Raw genomic sequence first — 21,573 nt, 5'->3', positions numbered from 1 at the left:
ACTCATGCTCCAGCCACCACTGAGTACATCAGGTAAGAGGCAACAGGCCCTCACACCCATCCTAGAGGCTACAATGAGGGAAACCTCTCTGGTGGGAGTGTAATGGAATCTATCACATTTGTAAATGCCTGGGTCCTGCAACCCAGCAATGGTGCTTCTGAGAGACTGCTACAGATCTGCCCATGTGTGCAGAGATGTGCGTGCTTGGTTGCCACTGCATGCTATCTATGCGGCAAAGGGCCGGACCAGAACTGCACTGTCCAACAGGAGGGGAATTCTTAATTAAAGAAATGAGATGTGTCAGGAGGGGTGGTGTCACTTGCCACTCCCAGGAAGGAGAGGTAGAAGGCTGAAGAATTCAAAGCCGCCCTAGGTTAGACAAAGAGATCTGTATCACACACAAAAGGCACCTGCAGAGGTTGTGTGTATTTATGAACAAAGGCAGAAGTCAAACATGGCTACTATTGGGAGGGAGAGGAAGGAAGAAGGTCAGGGAGCATGGGAAGATTAGCTCAATACACAGTATGTCCTGGTAGGATAATGACCTAGGACACAGTACCATGTACAATGAATACATACATGAAAAACAAATCAGTGGTACAGCAATAGAGTTCACCCATACTGATAAGCAAAAGTTCCAGGGTGCACTGTGAAGTGCTGAGTGGGTCTGGGTGCACAGCAGGCAACTCATAGAATAGTTTATCACATTGTGCTCCATCTGTAAGAAGAAGAGGGGTAATATCTGCGTGTCTGGTATATCCTGTGTGGGATCTTTCTGGAAGCCAGAGGCTAGCACCCTAATTAGCTTCTAAGAAGAGCCAAGGAGAGGGCTGACTTAGAAGCACCTGAGGGTCGGGAGTGAGAGGTTTTACTGAGATGCCTGTGGTAGGAATATGCACAGTTTAAACGCATGATGCAGGCTTGGGGCTGGCCCTTGTGATGGAGGGTGTGGTGTGGAAGTTTCTGGGCCATTATAGCTATTGTTCCTTCCAGCCGTGTTTGGGGTCCTTCCTATCTGTCCCCACTTTGTGGGAGTGGCTTTGCCGCTACTTTTGTTGGTGTGGCTTCAACTCTCCCCAGCCCCACACCACAGCGTCCTCCTTTGACCTCTCCTCACAGAACAGGCATCTGCCAAAGTGGGCTGTCCTGGTGCTGAAAGGAAGAATGGATCAGGACCCCCCCTACCAGGGGGGGTGGCAGATTGCCCTCAAACTGTGACCTAGGAGGGCCATGCAAACAGCTATGTACCCTTGTGACAGAATCTACAACTAGGGCAGGAGCCCGTGCCTCCTTGGGCAGGGTCTATAGGACGTGGACACATATCTCATGGGCAGCTCAGATTTCTGCTCCATGTCGCTAGACTATGAGCTGATTCCAGGGGTTTTCACGTCAAATGTCTCAGTGATGGCAATTATTTCAGAGTTTAAAACTAAAACAAAACACCGTGTACAACCGGCAAACTCCTTTGTCAGCTGAATCAGAGCCTGGGACCTCTGACTTCAGGGCAGAACTTATGTCAGTCATGAATTGTCCTGCCTGCCTGCCAGCTGCCATGAGCAGCAGCTGCCCTCACAGGCCTGGGTGAGGAGACCCAGAAGTGCTAGCCAGAAGGGAAAGGCCTGCTCCTGGGCATTGGCATGGGTGGGATAAAGTGGGGTTCCTTTGGGGAGATGCATGATGGCTTGAGGGAAGAGGCCAAGAAAGTCACAGTACCCTGGAGAACAACAGTGTGGAGTTCTGGCCTACAGCTGCTGTTAGGGGCTGGATGGGAGAAGAGCTGGTAACATCTCACATCCAGCCTCAGGAAAGGGTCTCTCCAAGCTCTTGCTCGAGGCTGAACTCCCTTTCTTTTGTGAGGTGTCCTGATCTGAACCTACTTTAGGGACCTCGACAGCCTCCCACTGGTGATGCTTGGTACCATCATGAAAACAGGGTATGGAGGCTAAGCCTCCAATCTTTTTTCATTCCAGCCATGTTGGTGATGAGAGTCTCCTTTATTTTGCTTCATGAAAGCTTTAATGTAATTTAATGATTTAAGATTTCCAACATAAAGTAATCAGGCACTAAGAATCACAGAGCAGGGCTGGGGAGGTGTCTCTGTGGGTAAGAATGCTTGCTGTGTATGCATGAGTGTCTGAGTTCAAATCCCTAGAACCCCGGTGCTAAGTCAGGCATGGCTGCATGAGGCTCAGAGACAGGATGATTGCCGGGAGCTTTCTGGCTGCCAGCCTAGCTCCATGTTTAGTGAGAGACTACCTCAAGGAAATCAGGCTGAGAGTGACAGGAAATGACACATCTTCCCCCCGATCTCTACATACAACCATGCACACACAAACACACCCATGAAAATAAATAAAGAATCACGGAATCCACAGATTTAAGGTGCAGTTACCCTTCAGTATCTGGGGGGTGGAAGGGTGGGCACCAGTTTCAGGCCTCACATGGATGGCAAAATTTACAGATGCCAAGCTTCCTTATGTAAACTGGCACAGTATTTGCATATAACAAACACAGACCCTCCTGCCATCTGTAGACTTATAATAATAATTCAAGCTCAATAGTTGTTCTACTGTATTGTTTAGGGAATAATAGCAAGGAAAAGGTTGTGCAATTGAGTACAGGCACAGTTTTCAACCTGCAGTTGGTGGGATGTTCAGCTGGCTGAATTCACAGATGCGGACCTGCAGCTAGGGGTCATGGTACTGACTTCTAAGGAACCTCATGATCTACCTTTTCCTCAGTCTTCTCTTGGCCTTAGCCACAAAGGAAGAAGCTTTTCCTAAATGGCTTGGCCGATGGTGGGTCAGGGCAAGTAGAAAACTGGTCTCGTTTAGCTATGTTCAGCATCCTTCCTGAAAGGACCCACACCAAGAGAAAGGATGGTCCTGTCTACCCAGGATGTCCAGGAAGAGAAGATAGACTCTATTAGTCCAAAGGGGAGAGAGCAACAGGAATCCCCTCCAATGGCTATCCTCAGCTGGCTCCAAGGCTGACCCCAGAAGGTCTCCAGGAGGGCTAGGACTTGATTATGTCCTATTCAACTCCTCCTTTGTCCTAGAGCCATGGTGTAACGTGTCTCCAAGTCACCTGGGGCAGGGGATGTTAAGACAAATGGGTGGACCTAGCCTGAGTGTATGATCAGAAGCTCTGGGTGGAGCCTGGCTCTTAGGTGATGCCAAAGACAAGCTAGAAGCAGCATTTGCAAGCCAGGCTGTAGGGATGGAGTGCCACCCAAGGAAGGCTTGAACCCACCTATGGAAGACAGAATAATGAACCCCAGGGTTCTTTTCCACCTCATAGTGCCTTCCAGAGTGATGCCTACAGCAGGGACTAGCAGGTTTGGGGTTTAGGAGGCCAGGGCCCCTCAAGTGGTCCCAGAACAGCCATGGAAGGATGGGGGCTAGGTGGGAGAGAATCTGGGAGATGTGAGAACCTGCAGACTCTTGATGCCTCTGCCACTCTGTGGATATTGGTTCTTGGATGCCCTGGTCAGGAGTCCTGGGGTACCTGTCACTTCTGGTTTGGTTTAGCCCATTGTAACTTCCCCAGAATCCTCAGAGCCTCTCTCCCCCTCTGGTGGTCAGGTAGAGAAGTGCACAACACTTAGGAAATCAGATGGCAAGTGTTCAAATCCAGGTTAGGCTGGTGGCAGAGCTGAATGTTTACCAGCTAGCTCCTTCAAGGCATGTGCCACCTGGGTTTTCCTGCTATGCTTGGTCCTCCCAGCACCCGACACACACAGGTCTGTGTTGTACTTCCAATGGCTTTTTTTTTTATCTTCCCTTTTTTGCTGACAGCTTGCCCATGAGGGCAGGTGAAGGGATGGAGGCCATCCTATCCCAGGGTTTTCCTTGCTCCTGCATATCAGGCAAATGCTGGATATTCAACAAAGCTTCCTTATTGCAGTGACTGGGAACTAGGTCTGAGGTACAGCATCTGTTCTCAAGAGGTTAGGGATGATGGTTCTTAGGATAAATCTCTCATTAGGATAGACATGGGATGCCGAGGGCACAGGAAGGGCTGGGGATGCTGGGATGACTCTTAGATGAAGTGGTACTTGAGGAGGATCTAGGCAAATAGGCTGGGAGAGGAAAGGGTATTTAAGGAAGGAAGGAGCCCCCCTCTCTCTCTGTGTGTGTGTGTGTGTGTGTGTGTGTGTGTGTGTGTTCACACACATGCATGCTGAGTTTGGCTCAGAAGCAAGAGGAGCTCTGGCAGATGTACCCAGATGTCTGTGCTAAAGGAAGTCAGCCACCAAGTGTCTAGTGCAAGCATGGCGTGGATAGAACGGTGCTCTCTGAGTGTGTTCCCAGACCCACATGTTGGAGGCTGCACAGTTAGGAGAGGTGAAAGAATATGACTATGGCCCCAGGAGGGAGAGGCTCAGGACTGCCCTTGACCCCAAATACCAGCACAGCCAAGGTGAGAACATGAGGAGCCTGGCCTGACTGAAGAAGGTGTGTCACTGCACACTGGGTTATGAGAAGGGAGATGAATGGTTTCCGGAGAGCCGGAGGCTTCAGCAGTAGAGGGTGCTGTGAGTGCAGTATAATGAAATCATGCCCAGTAGGCAATCAGAGCAAAAAACGCCCATCTGCAACAGTGGGGCAAACATGCACAGGGGAGGAAACCGAGGCACAGAGGCTGACGGGCGACTGTCATACAGCTAGAGTGGAACAAGAGGGTGCAAGGCTGGTCTCCCAAGTACTGGCCCATCATTTTCATGCTGACCCTTCCCCTCTGTGACCTTCAGGCCTCACAGTCAGGTTCTTGTGTCCCTGAACCACAAGGCTCCATTAGCAAGGCCATAGTACTCCAGGAGGAGAAAGTGGGACATGCCTTTCTCCATAGATACCTCAATTCCTTTTCCCTTCTGGTGATTTCCAGGCAGTTGCTAGGAATGTACAGCTGCACCCTGAGGAAAGATGTGCCTCCCCCAAAGCATGCAGGGAGAAGTGGGAGCCTCGGTCCCTCTTGTTGCTGCACAGCAGACAGCCCGGGATCTACTTTATGATCAGCAAGCACTGACCATGTCATGAGTCTTACCATGTGTGAACTCATGCAGTCCATGCAAGGCACCGAAGCACAGAGAGGTTAAGTAATTTAACCCAGATCACAAAGCTGATATGTAGTAGTAGAGCCATGGCCTGAATCCAGACTAGGACTCTAGGTCCCGACTAGGATCCTAAGCCCTGTCACACTTGACTTGTTCAGTGTAGCTGGTGCAAAGTGTAGCTCAAGCCAAAGATGTTTGTTGAGCAGGAAGCAGAAGAGGGGTGTGCTTGTCAGTGTGTGTGTGTGTGTGTGTGTGTGTGTGTGGTGTGAACACTTCTACTGTCTCCTTTAGGGACCACCAGTCTCAGTCTCAGCCACAGTCACATGGAGAAACACCCCTGCCCCACCCCAATGGATGGGACTCTTCCTGCTGAGGCACTCTGCAGGATCATGAGGGTTGTTCCTGGACATTCACTGAAGGGACAAAGGGGGCAGCAGCTGGTAAGGCATCTGGCTGAGCCACAGGGATGAAGAACACACGTATGACCCACCTGAGGGGCTGATGTGGGAGGTGGGGCACCTGCTCTCATTGTAGGGCAGCATAGTCTGTGTCCAGGGGCAGGATGACAGTCAGTCTCCTTCCAGCTGTCAGGATTAGGGTTACATAGTTTGGTAACCCAGGCTAGGGCTAAGAACTCTGTGTGACCCTGACCTGGGAAAGTGAGAAAACAGGAAAGGACCCCCTCCCAGCTCTCCTCCAGCCACTAACTCCCTCCCAAGATGCCATGCCTCCAGACAGCTTATATTGGACATCCAAGCAGAGGGCCACAAGGTCCTCTAATTCCTCCTCCCAGGAGATTGTGCCTAGTGCCTTCCCTGTCATCATTACTGGAATCCACTTGATGTGTCAAGTTTGTGCTTAGGGCAGTGAGCAGCCATTAGTGCCTGTCACTTCCAATCAAACTGTGCCCAGCCCTCACCTGTCAGCCCAGCACTTCTGACAGCAGGAATGAGACCCAGGCATGGCTGTCGGCCCTGCCACTGCTGCCAGGGGACCCATGTGCCTGCTCTTCTAAACTAGCTCCGAGCCACCAAACTTCAGAAGCAGCTCATTCCTTGCTCCTTGACTGAGGACATGCACCCTGACTGGCAGGGTCTGGCAACGGCTGCCTCCCAGGTCGGAAAGTGTAGAAACTGGTCACCACATTCCTGTATTCCCTGAGATCAGGAAGCAGGTTTTTCAGCCTTCTGGGAACAGGGAAGACCCATCCCCTAAAGATGAGCTGAGCTCTACTGAGTTTGAACTTGGAGCTAGGGGATGGGATATGGAAACAGGGTACCACGTGTGGAAAGGGTGGTTCAGGTCTTTAGCCTGAAGTGATGAGGGGTTAGATTTTCCAAGAGGTACATGCGCAAGACCCAGGTTGGCAGTACGGAAACCTGGATTCCAGTCCCTGGTTTTCTTTCTCACTTGCTGTGTGACCTGTAGCCATTCCCTCCTTTGCTCAGTTTTCCCAGTAACAGTTCTCCAAGGTGTGCATATTTACATCAAACCTCTAGAAGTATTGAGAGAAATGTAGTTTTCTGCCCTTGCCCCCAGAAAGACCAACTACAGATGTTTTCAGGAATCCACACCTTACACAGTGTCTCAGGAGCCTTGACTACGCGCTGCCTGCTGCAGATCATCTTGTAAGATGTGCTGATATAGGCCAGAGGGAAGAACCAGGCAGGAATGACAAGGTGTGTCATCTGGTACCAAGCTCAGGGCCAAACTCAGAAGCTCTCTGACTGCAAGGACCCAGCAGTGGCCTGACTCTGTGGCTGAGATCTGTCATGGTGTACCTTTGAGACAACTAGCCAGTGCAACACTGCCTGTCACTCTTCACTTCCAACGTTTTTTCTAGAATGTGAAAATATGTCTTCCTCTTATTTTCTCTTCTCCCTTTCTCCCCATCTCTGGGGCTCTGAGAAGTTATCTTGCTTCAGCTTTCTGGAGCGTTTAGCAGCACTGTGAAGATAGGGACCATGTCCTCCAGAGCCTGAACCTAGGCTGGCAATACCCTGCCAGGTTCCTTTAGGTTCTCTAGAAAGAGAAGTTGTGGCTGCTGCAGGGTTGCAGCAGGCTGAGCTGCCCTGCCCAATTTCCAGGAGACCCACGTAGTCATCTCAGGAAGGGTACTACCAGTGGGCAAGAGCTGAGTTTTTGAATCTTGAAGCTTCCTAGCTAGGTGAGCTTGGACATGGCACCACTTTGAGCCCCAGTTTTCCTCATCTATTTACAGTGTGATCACTCTAATGCATATTGAGCACAAAGTGAGTGCCAGACGCTGTTCTAGGTGCTTTACAGTTATGGACCAATTCATCCCACTCCCTTATCGCTGAAACCCTTGCTTTCTTACTCTGTAGAAATAGGCACCAGCAGAGGATGGGAAACTTGCTCAAACTTCGGCACAGCTTTGTGAGTGACATACGTGATATTCTGGCTTCAGAGTCCAGGTGTTTGGTCACTCTGGAGGGTTGATTCTGTTAACCACAACTCACATAGCAGAAAGCAAACAGAGCCCCTGAAAGCAGTCCTGGTGTGTACTGAGTGGGCAGCAAGGTATTGACAGGTATTATGGCTGGTATTACTGTTTGTTTGACTCTCTCTTCCCAACAAAGCAAGATGGTCCACATGGGCAACCACAGCAATGCACCCGCTCACGTTTTATCTTTGCAGAGGTGGTCAGAGCAGCTCAGAACAGGATGACAAGGAGCAAAAGACAGAAAGTCCCTACCTGTGTCTCTTCCATATTCGTGCCAGGAGAGCAAATTTGCATAGACCTCACCTCTTAACTCTGGCTTGTTGGCTAAGAATCTAGGCAGCTCCCTCCTTAGAGTAGAGGGCAGGATGTCCCAGTGCCAGGGCACCATGGAGTTGGAAGGGAGGAGTTGGGGCTCATATTCCATCCCCACACAGGTATCTGGCTGGCACTGGGAGATCCCTGAGGATTTGGACAGGAGCTTCTCATCAGGGACTCCCAGAAATGCTATTTGTAGGGAGCTGTTTCTTGCTTTTAACTTTGACATCTTCCAGAAGTTTCCCTGCACAAAAGCAGCCCTGCAGTGACTGTAATTTCCATGTCACATCTCTGCACACAGCACACTCCACCCCCTTCAACTCACTCTCCCACAAGCACCTTCTCCTGCCCACCACACAGAAACAACATCTGCCTCCTTACAGCCTCCTGCCCTCTAACCCTTCACCAGGAAGAGTAAGCGAAATGGGAAATTGACAGAGGGAGGGGATGGGGCAACTTTAGCTAAACCCAAGCTTTGGCTGGAACTTCTCTATTTCCTAGTGAGCATCGATTCTGGTTGGCGGTCCACGTTACCATGGCAACAGCCCAGTTGTGGCCCAAAGCCCCAGCCTGGGAGCCCTCCCCACCAACAGTGAGCCACTTACTGTGATGGTGTTCTCCTTGCTCTGTTTTTTGCCTGGCGACGAGGATCCCAGGTTCTGGGGAGAGAGGTGAGACACATCATCAAAGCTGTTCTCCATGTTGGACATTTTTTTCCCCATTCCCGTTCCCCAGGTGGGTGGAGGGATTGGTTAAGAACCCTGAGATGGGGAAGTTCAGGGTGTCAGCCTGCTGTTAACTCCTGAGTCACCATATTCTGGGCCAGGGCAGGCAAGTGCATCTTAGAGCCCAAGCTGCTCCAGAATGCTCAGGCTCCAGGCAAAGAGGAGGAAGGCTGAGTTCAGGCTCCAGGGAACCGCAGCAAACCAGGTCTCCCCTCCTCTCCTTTCCAACTGGGATTTAGGGGAAGTTAACCCCTCCGCTGCCCTCTGCTGGTAACCAGACCACGGTGCCAAAGCAGAAGAGTGGAATGGCAGGGGAACAGAGAGTTAAGGAAGATTGTAGGCCACCCCCCCACCCCCCAGCACAGAAGACTCAGCACAATGACATCTCATTCTGAACCCCTCCGAGTCCGTAATACCAAATGGTGAATGCTCATGGAATGAGCACAGGGCGCTGCTCCTCCACCTTGGCAATGCGCCACTGTGCCAGCGCCTGAGAGTCACAGTAGTTTCTCACAAGCAGAGTATGCTTTCAGAGCGACTTTTTGTACTGTCCCCACTGTCAGAAAGAAAACTGGAGTCCTGATGACCTCTGTACCCACAGGTGAGTCCCATGACTGTGTTGGTGGAGATGGCCAAGAATGGCCAGCTTTAAAAAAAGGCCACTTTTTTTTTTTTTTTTTTTTTTTTTTTTCCGAGACAGGGTTTCTCTGTGTAGCTTTGGAGCCTATCCTGGCACTCGCTCTGGAGACCAGGCTGGCCTCGAACTCATAGAGATCCGCCTGCCTCTGCCTCCTGAGTGCTGGGATTAAAGGTGTGTGCCACCAACGCCAGGCTAAAAGGCCACATTTGACATGAGACAATGTTCAGTCTTGAGATGTTAGCAGTCACGCTCAGGATTCAATTCCATGGCTCCCCAGACAGAATCCTGGGATCCCACTTATCTTGGGTCCCTTGAAAACAGCTCCCTTGAGGCACTATGGGTGACCACTTTGTGTATTTCTGGGTTTTACCAGTGAGCCTCAGGGAAGCCAGATGATTTCACCCATCTTCAAGCCACATAGCCCTGGACCCTGGCAAGGTGGCACCTGAAAGTAGGTTTCTCCTGCCTCAGGAAGCCATTAGCAAGCCAGGACAAAAGAAGCTCACCACAGACCCTCCCCGTGTACAGCCTTACTGCCTTGCTCTGGCAGATAAAGAACCTGTTCAGAGAAAACACACACCCTGAAGGTCTTGGTGAAAAGCAACCTTAAGGAGCATCCATTTCATGGGTGACTAACTTTTGAGATGAAGGCCATGGAACTGACTCTCTGGGAACTTAGGGTTGTCCATCTGTAAAATGGACCATGGTCACTGGTTCTCACACAGCTCTAGGCAGCCCCTGCCTAGAGCAGCTGGAGACTTCATTGGAGGCACACTGATCTGACCAGCTTCCATCACTCCATCCAGGCACCTCTGCTGACAGCAGCTCCTCTGCCTCCCTGACAGGCTATGGAGTGATGTCAAGCTTGTGACCAACTATAGCTTCTATATGTATTTTTAAGGTACTACCATATCCACCCGGCCTGGCTTATATCCTTCCAAGCTACCATTTCCCCTCTGGGACATTCATTAAAAGAGCCCTGGGTGCCAGTCATCAAGAAAAGGTAGGCACAAGGTCCCTCCATGGTTCTTCCACACAGAGACACTGGCCAAGCCCAAACCTGCCAAGAAAGGGGCAGTCCCGCCTCACGGCTAGATTTTCTTCTTCGCAAATCTCTCTGTTAGGGACCAATATTACGGTGACACACACCATCCTTGTGTGCCTACTGCAGTCCTGGATTGGCCGTGGGCAGCCAAGGGGCTAGTAGCCTTGGTCATAGTCTGTATATGGTTGCTGTTGTTACTGGAGCTGTGAGGGACTAAGAGGCAAGAAGCCCTACAGGTGTCGCCCTCTAGTGGTGGCTTTTGTTATTCCCCACTGAGAGGAATGGGGGTTCCCAGAAACACAGCATCTTACTGTGCCACAAATACAAGAGAATTTCAATAATGATGGAGGTGCAACAAAAAGGCAAAGGATCTGGTCTAAAGATGACCCCCCCATAGGCCACAGTGGTGGAGGACACCAGAGCTCAATAATGACCACAATGGACTCACTCCACAGTGGGCAGAGGGAACATGCCATTCCAGAAGAACACCCACGAAAATGTATGCAGACTTCACCACCTGGAAATCTCAGTGTCAAAGGGGTTTAGACTGTGATTGTCACAGATACAAAAAACAGAGAAGACTCTCTTGAGGCAGGACAGTCACATAGTATCACACTGGTGTCCCGCAGGTTACTGACCAATCAAATAGGGAAATGAATGAAATTTATCTAGTAGTTATTACAGTGACCCGGAGCCTCCCCAGCAGGGCACAGACCTTCGAGTGTGTCTCCCCAGGGGTGCCACTGGCAGCAGTCAGCTCACCCCATACAGAGCTCCTGTCAAACCTCAAGCTTGGGTCTAAGCACAAGAAAGCGAACAGATTAAGAATGTAGGTCGGCCTACAAGACAGTGCCCTGGAGTCTTCAAAACATGAACTAGAAGTCAGTGTGAGGGCAGGCTAAAGAAAAACCCTGGGGCATCAGTCTAGACAAAGAGATCGAAGCAAGTGAGATGACAAAACTGGCCATATCATGGCGTACTATTCAGCCGCAGGAATGAAAGTTGAGCACACTCAACACAGACATCAAAAACATCCACAGTGAAAGCAATCAGCCACCGAGGACCACGCACAGCTGGCCTTCCTGCAGATAAAACACCATAAAAAGACAGCCTGGAGTCAGAAAGTAGGCTAGTAACAGCCCATGACTTGGGGGAGGCTAAGCAGTAATGCAAATTCTCTAAAGTTCATTGTGATGAAGGATGCACAGCTATGGCTGCACTAAAAACCATCAATGAATTGCACGGTTGGCACAACCCCCCCTCCCCTGTTCCCTCCCTCTCTTTCCCTCTCTTTTTTTCCCCACAGGACTGGGAACTGATCACTGTAGCCCCAGACTGTATTCTAAATGATGGAACCACATAGTAATTAGTTGCATCTCAACAAAGCTGTGTTTGAGAAAGAGGTAGATGGACAGACAGACAGACAAAAATAGGGATAGAGCCTAAAGAGACAGTAATCAACACCTTCATGTCAAACACTTAAGTGGACTGTGGGAAAAGCATCTATAAAGGCATTTTAGGGTTCACTGGAGAACTGAACTGTGGCGTGTATATGATGATGTCTTCGTGCTGGTGTTTTCTTGGGTGTGGTAACGGTACTTTGGTATCTTTCCCCTTTGATTTATAATTAGAAAGACTTGTATTTAGAGCAGTGGTTCCCAACCTGTGGATCATGACCATCAGAAAACACAAATTTCCAATAGTCTTAGGAACTGAGATACCACTCAGTAGCAAAGTTACAGTTATGAAGTAGCAACAAGAAGAAACTTATGGTTGGGGGTTCCTAAGACTATGGGAGATTCTGATGGATGTGACCCACAGGTTGAGAACTTGTGATTTGGAGCAATAAGTCAGGAATTTTGGCTTAGGTAAAGGGTGGAGGTGTCGAGGCAGGATGAGGCCAGTCATGAACATGGACATGAGAGGTCCATGGCACTTTGTCACAGAAGGCCCCCGGTTTTCATAAATGTAAAGATCCCTACAGTAGATGCTTTCACAATTTGCCCTTTGCCTATTATTCCAAAGAATTCTTCTTTTGTAAGTTTTTTTTTTTTTTCTGGATCCAGAGCTCACTCCGTAGCCCAGGCTAGCCTTGAACTAGAGACTCGGCGATCCTGATTTGTGCATTGCTTGCCTGATTCTCCTCCACTTTGGCTGAACTGCCACTTTCACATCCCAGTGTCCTGACTGTACCCAAGCAACTCTTTTGTCACCAAGGACACACAACTTGCTTAGCTGTGAGTGACTTCATGAGGGGCCCAACAGCCCCTTTTCCAAATGTCTTTTTAGCACACCCCCTTCCAAAGATCTCATGGATCCTGTGACTTTGGCAGGGGATTTGCTATGAGAAAACCCTCTTTAGTTCCCAACACTGTTGGCATAAACCTGAGCTCCACATGGCGGGTCATGCAGACCCCTTCAGCCCCATTCTTCTGCCCCCCTACATGCACTAATTTAGTAAGCCATGCCATGACCCATACTTTGTCTCTATAGGTTCTTTGAGGAGTCACTCTCCTTCCTGCCTCTAGGCATGCTGTGCCTCTCTGTCTGGAACACCATCCCCTACCCCCATCCTTTTGTCAGCCAGCCCTTTGTGCAGCTTTTACTCTTTAGCCTGGCATCTTTTCCTAAGAAGTCCATTACTGCTGCTTTGACCACCACTAGTTTGGCTTCTTATTGTACACACTTCCCCATCGCCCTTCCCACTGTTGGAATTAGACAACCGTTGACCCATTGCCCTACCACAGCTAGGGCTGAGCCTTTCTGTGCCTCAGAGCCTAGCAAAGACCTAAATGTGTCACTGAAGTGAAGGCCTGAGGAAGGACTGCAGAGATGCAGATTCTCAGCTCTTTCTCCATATAAACTGCATTCTTCCACACATCCTGTTAGGTGCCCATGCCCCGAGTCCCTCCTCTTTTTCTTTGTGTCTTCTGGCGTAGTCATGAAGCCAGAATGGTGGACAGATGGATTACAAAAAAGTCCAGGTAAATGTGTGCAGGAAAAGAATGCACAAGCTAGGATTTGCTTCCACCAGGTTGGCAAGGCTATTAGCCTTTGCCCCTGGACTCTCTCCCAGGAAGGTGCCTGTTTATCCAGGACCCAGGAGGCAGCATCCTTGGTGACTGCAGTACTGAAGCTGTCCACTGGGAGGCACCAGACCACCACCACCTGTGCCCATTCACTCTGGTCTCACAACACTGGGCAATGGAGAAAGCATTAAAATGGCCTCAGGAGCTCCTGGGCACCCTGCCATGGGTTCTATTTATGACCCAGAATGGTAGGGTCATTAGATGTGCCTGCACCTCCTTGCTACCATTCTTTGCCATTCACCTGCTCAAAGAGAAGCCAGCCAGTACTTTGAAAATCTGGTTTTGGTCACTCTGACCCCAAATCCTGCCTCTCAAATGGTCAAGTGGTCCTTCATTCACTCATGTTTCAATTACTGTCTGTATGCATGTGCATGGCAGAGACTAAACCCCAGGCCTTGGATACATTAGGTGAGTACTCTATCACTGAGCCATGTCCCCAGTCCTCAGTTATTATCAAGAGGAATGATGAGTTATGATTGACAGCCTGGGGATGGAGAATAAACCCTGTACACTAAAGAATGCTGTGTATGCTTAAACATCTTCTGGGCCCTGCTGTCTTTAAAGGGAGACTCTCTCAACCTATTTATGGTTCGCCTTTAGAATTCTTGTGATAATTAGTTTCAGAGGTTCACACACAGATTAAAAAGTAGCAGCCTCCGTATTCAAATGTTGTCTTTTCACAGCCTAACAGAATCCTAAAGGATCTACTTTACAATTCTGGGATGCATGGAGTAGATGCAGATTTACCCTTTCTATGTATACTACACTGTTCATTTTTGTGTCTTTGATGAAGCCTGAACTTCAGGGTTATTATCCAAAAAGAATACTCTGCTAACCTGACTGTGTATAGCAGTCACTGTCTACCAGACCTGGACCTAGGAGCTGGCTTTCCCTGGAAACCCAGTGCCACATGCCCTCATCATCTCCCCCCTCTCTCTCTCTCTCTCTCTCTCTCTGTGTGTGTGTGTGTGTGTGTGTGTGTGTGTGTGTGTGTATACACGTACACTCACATATATGAGAGCATACACGGGTGTGGCAGAGATCATTCTCAACCATTCTCCACTTTGTTTTCTGAGACAGTGTCTGTCATTGTCCTAGAATTCACTGGTGATGCTAGGCAGGCTGGCCAGTGACCCCCCCCCCCCATCCTCCTGTCTTTACTTCCTAGGGTTACAAGATCTCCACATGGCCTGCCTTTTCTATGGGTACTGGGGACTGGTCTCAGGTATGCGGGCTTGCACAAGGAGTACTTCACCATCTGAGCTCTCTCTCCAGCAGCCAAATTTTATTCTCTTAAATAAAAAAGTATATCTGTCTTTTGTAGAGGTGAAATGTGTTGATCTTAGGAAACTTGAAGAAAACAGAAACAAAATAAAAATTACTCATGTTTTCTGGTCAAGATTTTGCAAGCTCAATGTGATTTGTATTTTCTTTTTTTCTTTTTCTTTTTCTTTTTTTTTTTTTTTTTGACAGGGTTTCTCTGTGTAGCTTTGGAGTCTGTCCTGTAGACCAGGCTGGCCTTGAACTCACAGAGATCCATCAACATACCCTGTCTAGTGGTAACAATCAAAATCAAAGATGCCACCAAATGTCTCCAGTGGAGAAACTCGGGCTGAGATGCAGTTAGGCCACTATGGACTATCTGGTCTTCCTTGTCTCAGAAGCACAATTGTTCTTCTTCTAAATAGGACTGTATCCCCTTACTCATGCATACACACACACACACACACACACACACACACACACACACACACACACATCCACACATCCACATATATGCATACGGAGGGCACAGGGCCCACATATATGTACACACACACACACACACACACACACACACACACACACACACAAGCACACATATGTACATACATATACACATGGCACACAAACATACCACACGCACATACATTCACACACAAGCACAGACATGTACACACATATGCACACACATGCATACACATGGCACACATATATGCACACATACATGCACACACATGGCGTACACATGCACACATGAGTACAGGTTCTCATGGAGGTAAGAAGAGGGTGCCATCCCTTGGAGCTAGACTCTAGTAACTCTAGATGCTGGAGTTACAGGCTATGGTGAGCTGCCTGATATGGGTGCTTGGAATTGAACTCCGGTCCTCTGGAAGGACAGTACACGCTTAGTCACTGGCTCATCTCTCCAGCCCTCCCACTTGGTTTAAGTTGGAAGCATTTCCCAAGTCATGACATTTTCTTCAGGGGATGTTTTTTATTGGCTGTGTATTACCACCAACTGGCTATACATCCAGCATTAGAAGCCATTTTGCTTATCTCCTGTTGTTAGACAGTGAGATTGGGTCCAGTGTTCCAGGGGTATAAATAATGCTTGTATGGATGGCCTTACATATAAATCAGGATATATACAAATATCTGAATATTCTTCAAGAGCAGTTATAGGAGGAGAAATCCCTCTGTCCAAGACCTACAGCACACTGTTACATCTGCTTCTAGATTCTAAGCTGCCCCAGAAGTATGCATGTTTTATATGGTTGAGTAGGAACCTCACAGTACTTCTGAAGGCTGGGGGGTCACATCTCAGTAGGGAAGGAAAAATGGGGAGCTGTTTCCAGTGTCCTTCCTCATGGTGCTGGGGTAGCAACATGGTTTTATTGCGGTTCAACTGCAGCAGGATAGGCTCAGGTCTTCGTGTGTATGAATGTGTGTGCATCAAGTCAGATGACAAGCCCTTTTCCCTTCCAACACACTGATCGACTCATGGAGAAGGCTATTGGTGAGTCAATAGGACATGCAAAGTCAGGGTTGATTCATGACAAGTGGTGTGAGGGGGTCAGACACAGCCCTCTGTACTATTAACTAGCCAGACGTGGTCTCCAGTGGCATCTGGGGGCTGGCTGGGAATGCCACCCTGCTCACATCAGATCCCAACCAAGAGGCAGGAGACTTGAAAGGCCTGCCTCACATGGAGCCTGGAGTTTTTTGCTGTCACAGTTTACTGACAGCAAACTGTTGGTTGAGCTGGGCTCAACCAACGCTCAGCCCCCTGAGAGGACAACTTACTAAGTTTCCAAACTCAACACCCTTTGCTTCATTGCAGCTGGCTGTCACATCTTAGCTGATGTCATTCACAGAGCACAGGGTCTTTCCTTCAGTGACCACCCAGAGCCCACAGCATAGACAGCTGTCGTTCTCAGCAGTATCACCACCATGACCATCAGTCATGATCACCATCACCTCTGTAGGTGGCCATACTGACTACTGAGAAAGTATGACAGGGCTTGGAAGTTTCCTCAAGAAACTCATAATTTGTGAGGAGACTATTCCCCCCTTTAGATGCAGCTTCTTGCAAATAAGGAAATCAAAATATTTTTATTGGGTCTACTATGACCCTTGATTCAGTCTCATGAGCTTGCTCCTCTGTGGTCCCATGCTCATGAGAGTGCTAGTGACACTCATCTCATGATGCCACACATGTCAATTTGGATGGCGAATGAGACAGCAGTTTGGGAATCTTAAAACAAATTTTCAGCTGGGTATGGTGGTACATGCGTGTGCTCTCAACACTTGGAAGCTGGAGGCAGGAGGTTCAAAATCTTGGGTGCAACCTGGGCTACATAAGACCCTGACTCAAAAATGAACAATTCTTTTCATCCTATAGCAATTTTTATGCCGTGTTAGAGAATGAGATGGTCACATTTTCCTAAATTCCTTTCCGGGTGACTGAGGATGGGCACAACAGAGGACTACAAGGACAATGGCCTGGCTGGCTCACATTGCTAACTTGACAGGAAATCTGGACTCTATTGGATTTGTAGCTAGCAGAGTGGATCTCTCTGCCCTGATGATTATAATCCGTTATCTCCTGTTCCAAATTTCCCTCGATTTCTAGAACGCCAATGAACTGCAATTCTGCAAACCCGTCCCTCATCAAGAACTGTTAGGGCAACCCAGGGATACTTTCCACTCATGGCAGAAAAGGGCCACAGTCCCTGACTCCCAACTCTATCCTTCCTGAGCTAAACACTCAGCTGCCCCTACCTCCCTTGGCAGCCCCTTACCTGGGAATCACCGGTGGATTTTCGGAGACTCATGTGGGCAGTCTCTGGAGGGTGCGCCGGGGTCCCTGATGCGTGGTATCCATTCACTGTGGGGACAGAGACACAGCTCAGATGCTGCGGGGGCCACAGACAGGCACCCTTGACTTCCGGCCACAGCAGCCCTCTCTCTCCCATCTCATCCCAGGTTTGCAGGAGGTCTCATGTGCCAGGGCCCATCTGTTGGGATCTGATCTGCAGCTAAGAGCTAGGAAAGAGTGGAAAGCTCCAGTTCCTGGCAGCCAGTGTCCTGAACTCTCAGGGGGACCGGCTCTCTTCTCAAGAGCACAATCAGCAGAAGCCGAGGTCATCAGAGCCCAGCTGCCACCACAGGTGCTGACGAGGGGTCCTGTCTCTTTCTCCTGAGTCAGGTGGCTCCCACTCCATGGGCCTATGAGTCCTCTTCCTCTCTCTGGGGGACTCTTCCACTCTCAGTCTCTGAATGCTGTCATGTAAGTAAGGGTGAATATCATTTTCCAAAAAACATGCGGGATCAAAAATATTTCACATTTTGGACGTTTTAGGACTTGGAAATCTTGCACCAGGTATGTAGCGCCCATCAAAAGAGGCAAACTTGACTGGATTTGGAGTTACTAGGACAAGCACATCTCTGCGCATTACTGTAAGGGTGCTTCCAGGAAGGTTTAACTGAAGAAAGTGAAGTCTAAGATTGGCTGAAAGTCAAGGCGGGGGGTCCTGAAAAGCCTGATGAGCAGACTCTTCCATCTCTCTCTGCTCCCTAGCACAGATGCAATGTGACCAGCTGCCTCACACTCCCTTACCATCTCTTCCCTGTCATGATGGACTGCAGCCTCCCTAATAAGTTGTCAAAATAAACCCTTCCTTTCTCGTGTGTGTGTGTGTGTGTGTGTGTGTGTGTGTGTGTGTGTGTGTGTGTGTGTGTGTGTGTGTGTGTGTGGTTTGGTGTGTTTTCCAGGTCAGCCTCTGGTGTTGCTTCTCAGGAGCTTTGCTATTTCGAGACAGGGTCTCTCATCAGGACCTGGGGCTCTTCAGTTGAGCTAGGCTGATGACCATCAAGCCCTGGAGATCTGCTTGCCTCTGCCTCCCCAATGTTGGGGTTACAGACACCCATGGCCACATCTGGCTTTTTAAAATGTGGTTGCTGGGCATGAAACTCAGTTTATATAGTAAGCACCTTCCTCAGTAAGCTGTCTCCCAGCCCCTTAAGTTTCTTTGCCATGTGGGTTTGTCATAGCAGTGAGAAAGTAACTAACACATGCTCTCACATTGAAAGCTGGTAGGTATGTTGGTGTTCAAAACTTTTAGATTTTGGATTTGGGAGATAGGATGTTCAACCTAGGTAATGGAAATAGGATGGGATGGGCAGGTGTCATGAAATTTGGCTCTTCTAATTAATAAGTGATGATCAACGACATGAATTCTTGTGCCTCAGTTTTCCCAATACAAAAACAACAGGGTCTGATGGCCTACATCTGCCATTCCAGCGTGCAGGAGGTCAAAGTGGGAGTGAGTGCTGGACCAACCTGAGCAACTTAGTGAGAGGATGTCTCAAGATAAAAAAATAAAAAGGGCCAGGTGTGATGGCACACACAGAGCCTAGGGAGGCAGAGGCAGGGGTATCTCTGTGAGTTCAAGGTCAGCCCACCGTACATAGTGAATTCTAGGCCAACCAGGTCTATTGAGTGAGACCCTATCCTATCCAAGCAAAACAAAAGTAAAAATAAAAATATAAAAAGGGCTGGGGATGTGGCTTGGTGGCAGAATGTCTCTACGTATACAAGGGTCTGGGTTCATTCCTTAGAACACTTGCGTGTGTGCATACATACACACACATATATACATCACACACACACACACACACACACACACACACACACACACACACACACGGCTTTAAAGTCTCACCCCTCTAGAATGCTTCTAGTGTGATTCCTGGGCAAACACACTTCTATCCCCACTGAGTACCGATAAGCCCTCTTTCACGGGGTAGGGGAAGCCCTTGATGCCTTCCTATTGCTGTGGCTAACCTTCCTTGTCTCTGCCAGCTTCAAGCCTCAGCCTTGCTTCCCATTCCTGATCTTATGGGTTCACACTGGGACCCACACTCTTCCCCAAATACGTGAGTTTAGGGAAGCCATTTCTCTTTGGTGCCAAGGAAATGGGTGTGATTCCACATAGTCTCCAAATCTGCTTAGTAAGTGGACCCCAAGGAGGTGATGAGCACGGAAGAGACCCTCGACTTCTACGGGACTTCTTTTAAAAGCAAGGGGGAGGGTGAAGAGGTAGCTTGGGGGTTAGGCACTTAGTGCTCTTGCAGAGGACCTGGGTTCATTTCCTGACATCCACATGTAGGTCACTTCCAGTTTCATGGATCTGATACCCTCTTCTGGCCTCTGTGGGCAGCACACACATGTGACGTGCATATGGGCATGCAAGGAAAATACACAACTTTAAAATGAGGAGAAGGGGAGGGGAGAGTGAGGGAAAGGAAGTTGCTGTTTTTGCTTGATTCTAGCCCCTGAGAACCACCAGCTTGTACCATCTCTGGAAATTGGAGAGTGAAACTGTCCTTATGCCCAAGGCTGGGCAAGACTGCCAAAGAATAGTTGGAGGACCACAGGAGGGCATAGGAACTAACGTCCAATTCACAACTCGTTGAGAAGTTCTGCAAGCAGGGAGCAGAAGAGAACACATCTAAAAGTCCCCAGTGTCTTTTATAGGCAAGGCATCCCATTTGCATGTAAACTGCCCCTACAGGCTCATGTGTTTGAACACTGGTCCCTAGCTAGAAACATTGTTCTGCAAGGCCGTGAAGCCTTTGAGATATGAGACCTAGCTGGCAGACACAGACCACCTGGGAGTGCACAGAGCTTTAGGGTTGCCAGCTAGCTGCATTTCTAGCTCACTACCCCTGCTTCCAGCTACAGATGTGAGGAATCCCTATGGCTCTCTCAACCATGAGATCCACCATGATAACCTGTCACAAGAGACCACACCTTCTGAAATGGTGAGCCAAAGCCAGCCCTTCTTAGCCACATTGTTTCTGTTAGGTCTTGTGCTTCAGTGGCAAGAAAAGTAGTGATGTGCAGCCCAGAACCCCAAAGTTTTAGAGTTTTTAAGATGATGTTATGAGTGGAAAATTCTAAGCCATGAAACAAGGCTTAAAATATTGTGTAAAATTACCTATGTGTTTTCTGTTTATACTTGGATTTAAACATAAGGAGACTTATGTATTCCCATATAGGAAGCATTTCTGGTCTCAAAGCATCTTAGCTAAGGGACACCATGTCTGGAATGGAATGGCTAGGGCTGAAGCAAACCATGGCATTGAGTTGGCAAAGACAATTCTAGGTAGAACCTTTTCATGGTAGGGGATGTAGCCCATCTTCTATTGCTTGCAGCAAACAATGCAGAGCCATTTGCAAGCCGAGGAATGCTCAACAGCCCCTGGACAGTTGGGTTTCTCCCTGATTTGTAAGGTCAGATCTAGACTCCTAAAGAAGTCTGGGCAGACATGCACGCACGCACGCACGCATGCATGTGCGCGCGCACACACACACACACACACACACACACACACACACACACACACACACACAAAGTTAAGAGAAATTGGTCTATGGCAGGGCCTCATTCAGTGTGTGGAGAAGAAAGTACAATAATTTTGCCTGACCAGCTCCATAGCTATGGTCCTCCCTCAACTCTCAGATGGTTGGCCAAATGTTAATCACATGAGAAAGGCAGTCAAAGAAGAGATTCTGGAACTCTAAAAGCATCAGAGACCAAAGGAACCAGCTCAGATGTGCAAGAGGCTTTGTCAGGAAAGCCATTATATAAGCCATAGTACATCCATTGCCAAAGTGGGACACTGAAAAAGTTTGCTTATCAAAAAGGACAGTGTTGAAATGGATACAATACAGATGCCGGAACTGGACATGTGGTCCACATCTGCAATCCCAGCACGTGTGTGTGTGTGTGTGTGTGTGTGTGTGTGTGTGTGTGTGTGTGTGTGTGTTGGGGGGAGTTTTAAGCAGGATGACTGCAAGGTGAATAACCTGCAGAGGGAACACCATGCCTCCAAAAGAAATGCCTGAAAGTGTAAGATGGAGGTGGAAACCTCAGCACACACTTGGGCTCTGGGGCTGATTAATAGACAA

The 21,573-nt window shown here is 48.8% G+C and overlaps 1 protein-coding gene across 1 annotated transcript in view; it reads right to left on the bottom strand.

Moving 5' to 3' along the window:
• Nucleotides 1–21,573, bottom strand: part of Gas7 (growth arrest specific 7) — a 231,524-nt gene that overhangs the window by 23,296 nt on the left and 186,655 nt on the right. Inside the window, exons 4-5 of the mRNA XM_027427111.2 lie at nt 17,399–17,484; nt 8,441–8,494 (exon numbers count right to left, since the gene is read on the bottom strand). Of these exons, the coding sequence (XP_027282912.1) occupies nt 8,441–8,494; nt 17,399–17,484 (140 nt within the window). The remainder of the gene's footprint in view (nt 1–8,440; nt 8,495–17,398; nt 17,485–21,573) is intronic.

Source organism: Cricetulus griseus, chromosome 7 (assembly GCF_003668045.3).
Source record: "Cricetulus griseus strain 17A/GY chromosome 7, alternate assembly CriGri-PICRH-1.0, whole genome shotgun sequence".
NCBI lineage: Eukaryota > Metazoa > Chordata > Mammalia > Rodentia > Cricetidae > Cricetulus > Cricetulus griseus.
Note: the sequence above shows the minus strand (reverse complement) of the source record. Positions and strands in the feature narration are given on the sequence as shown.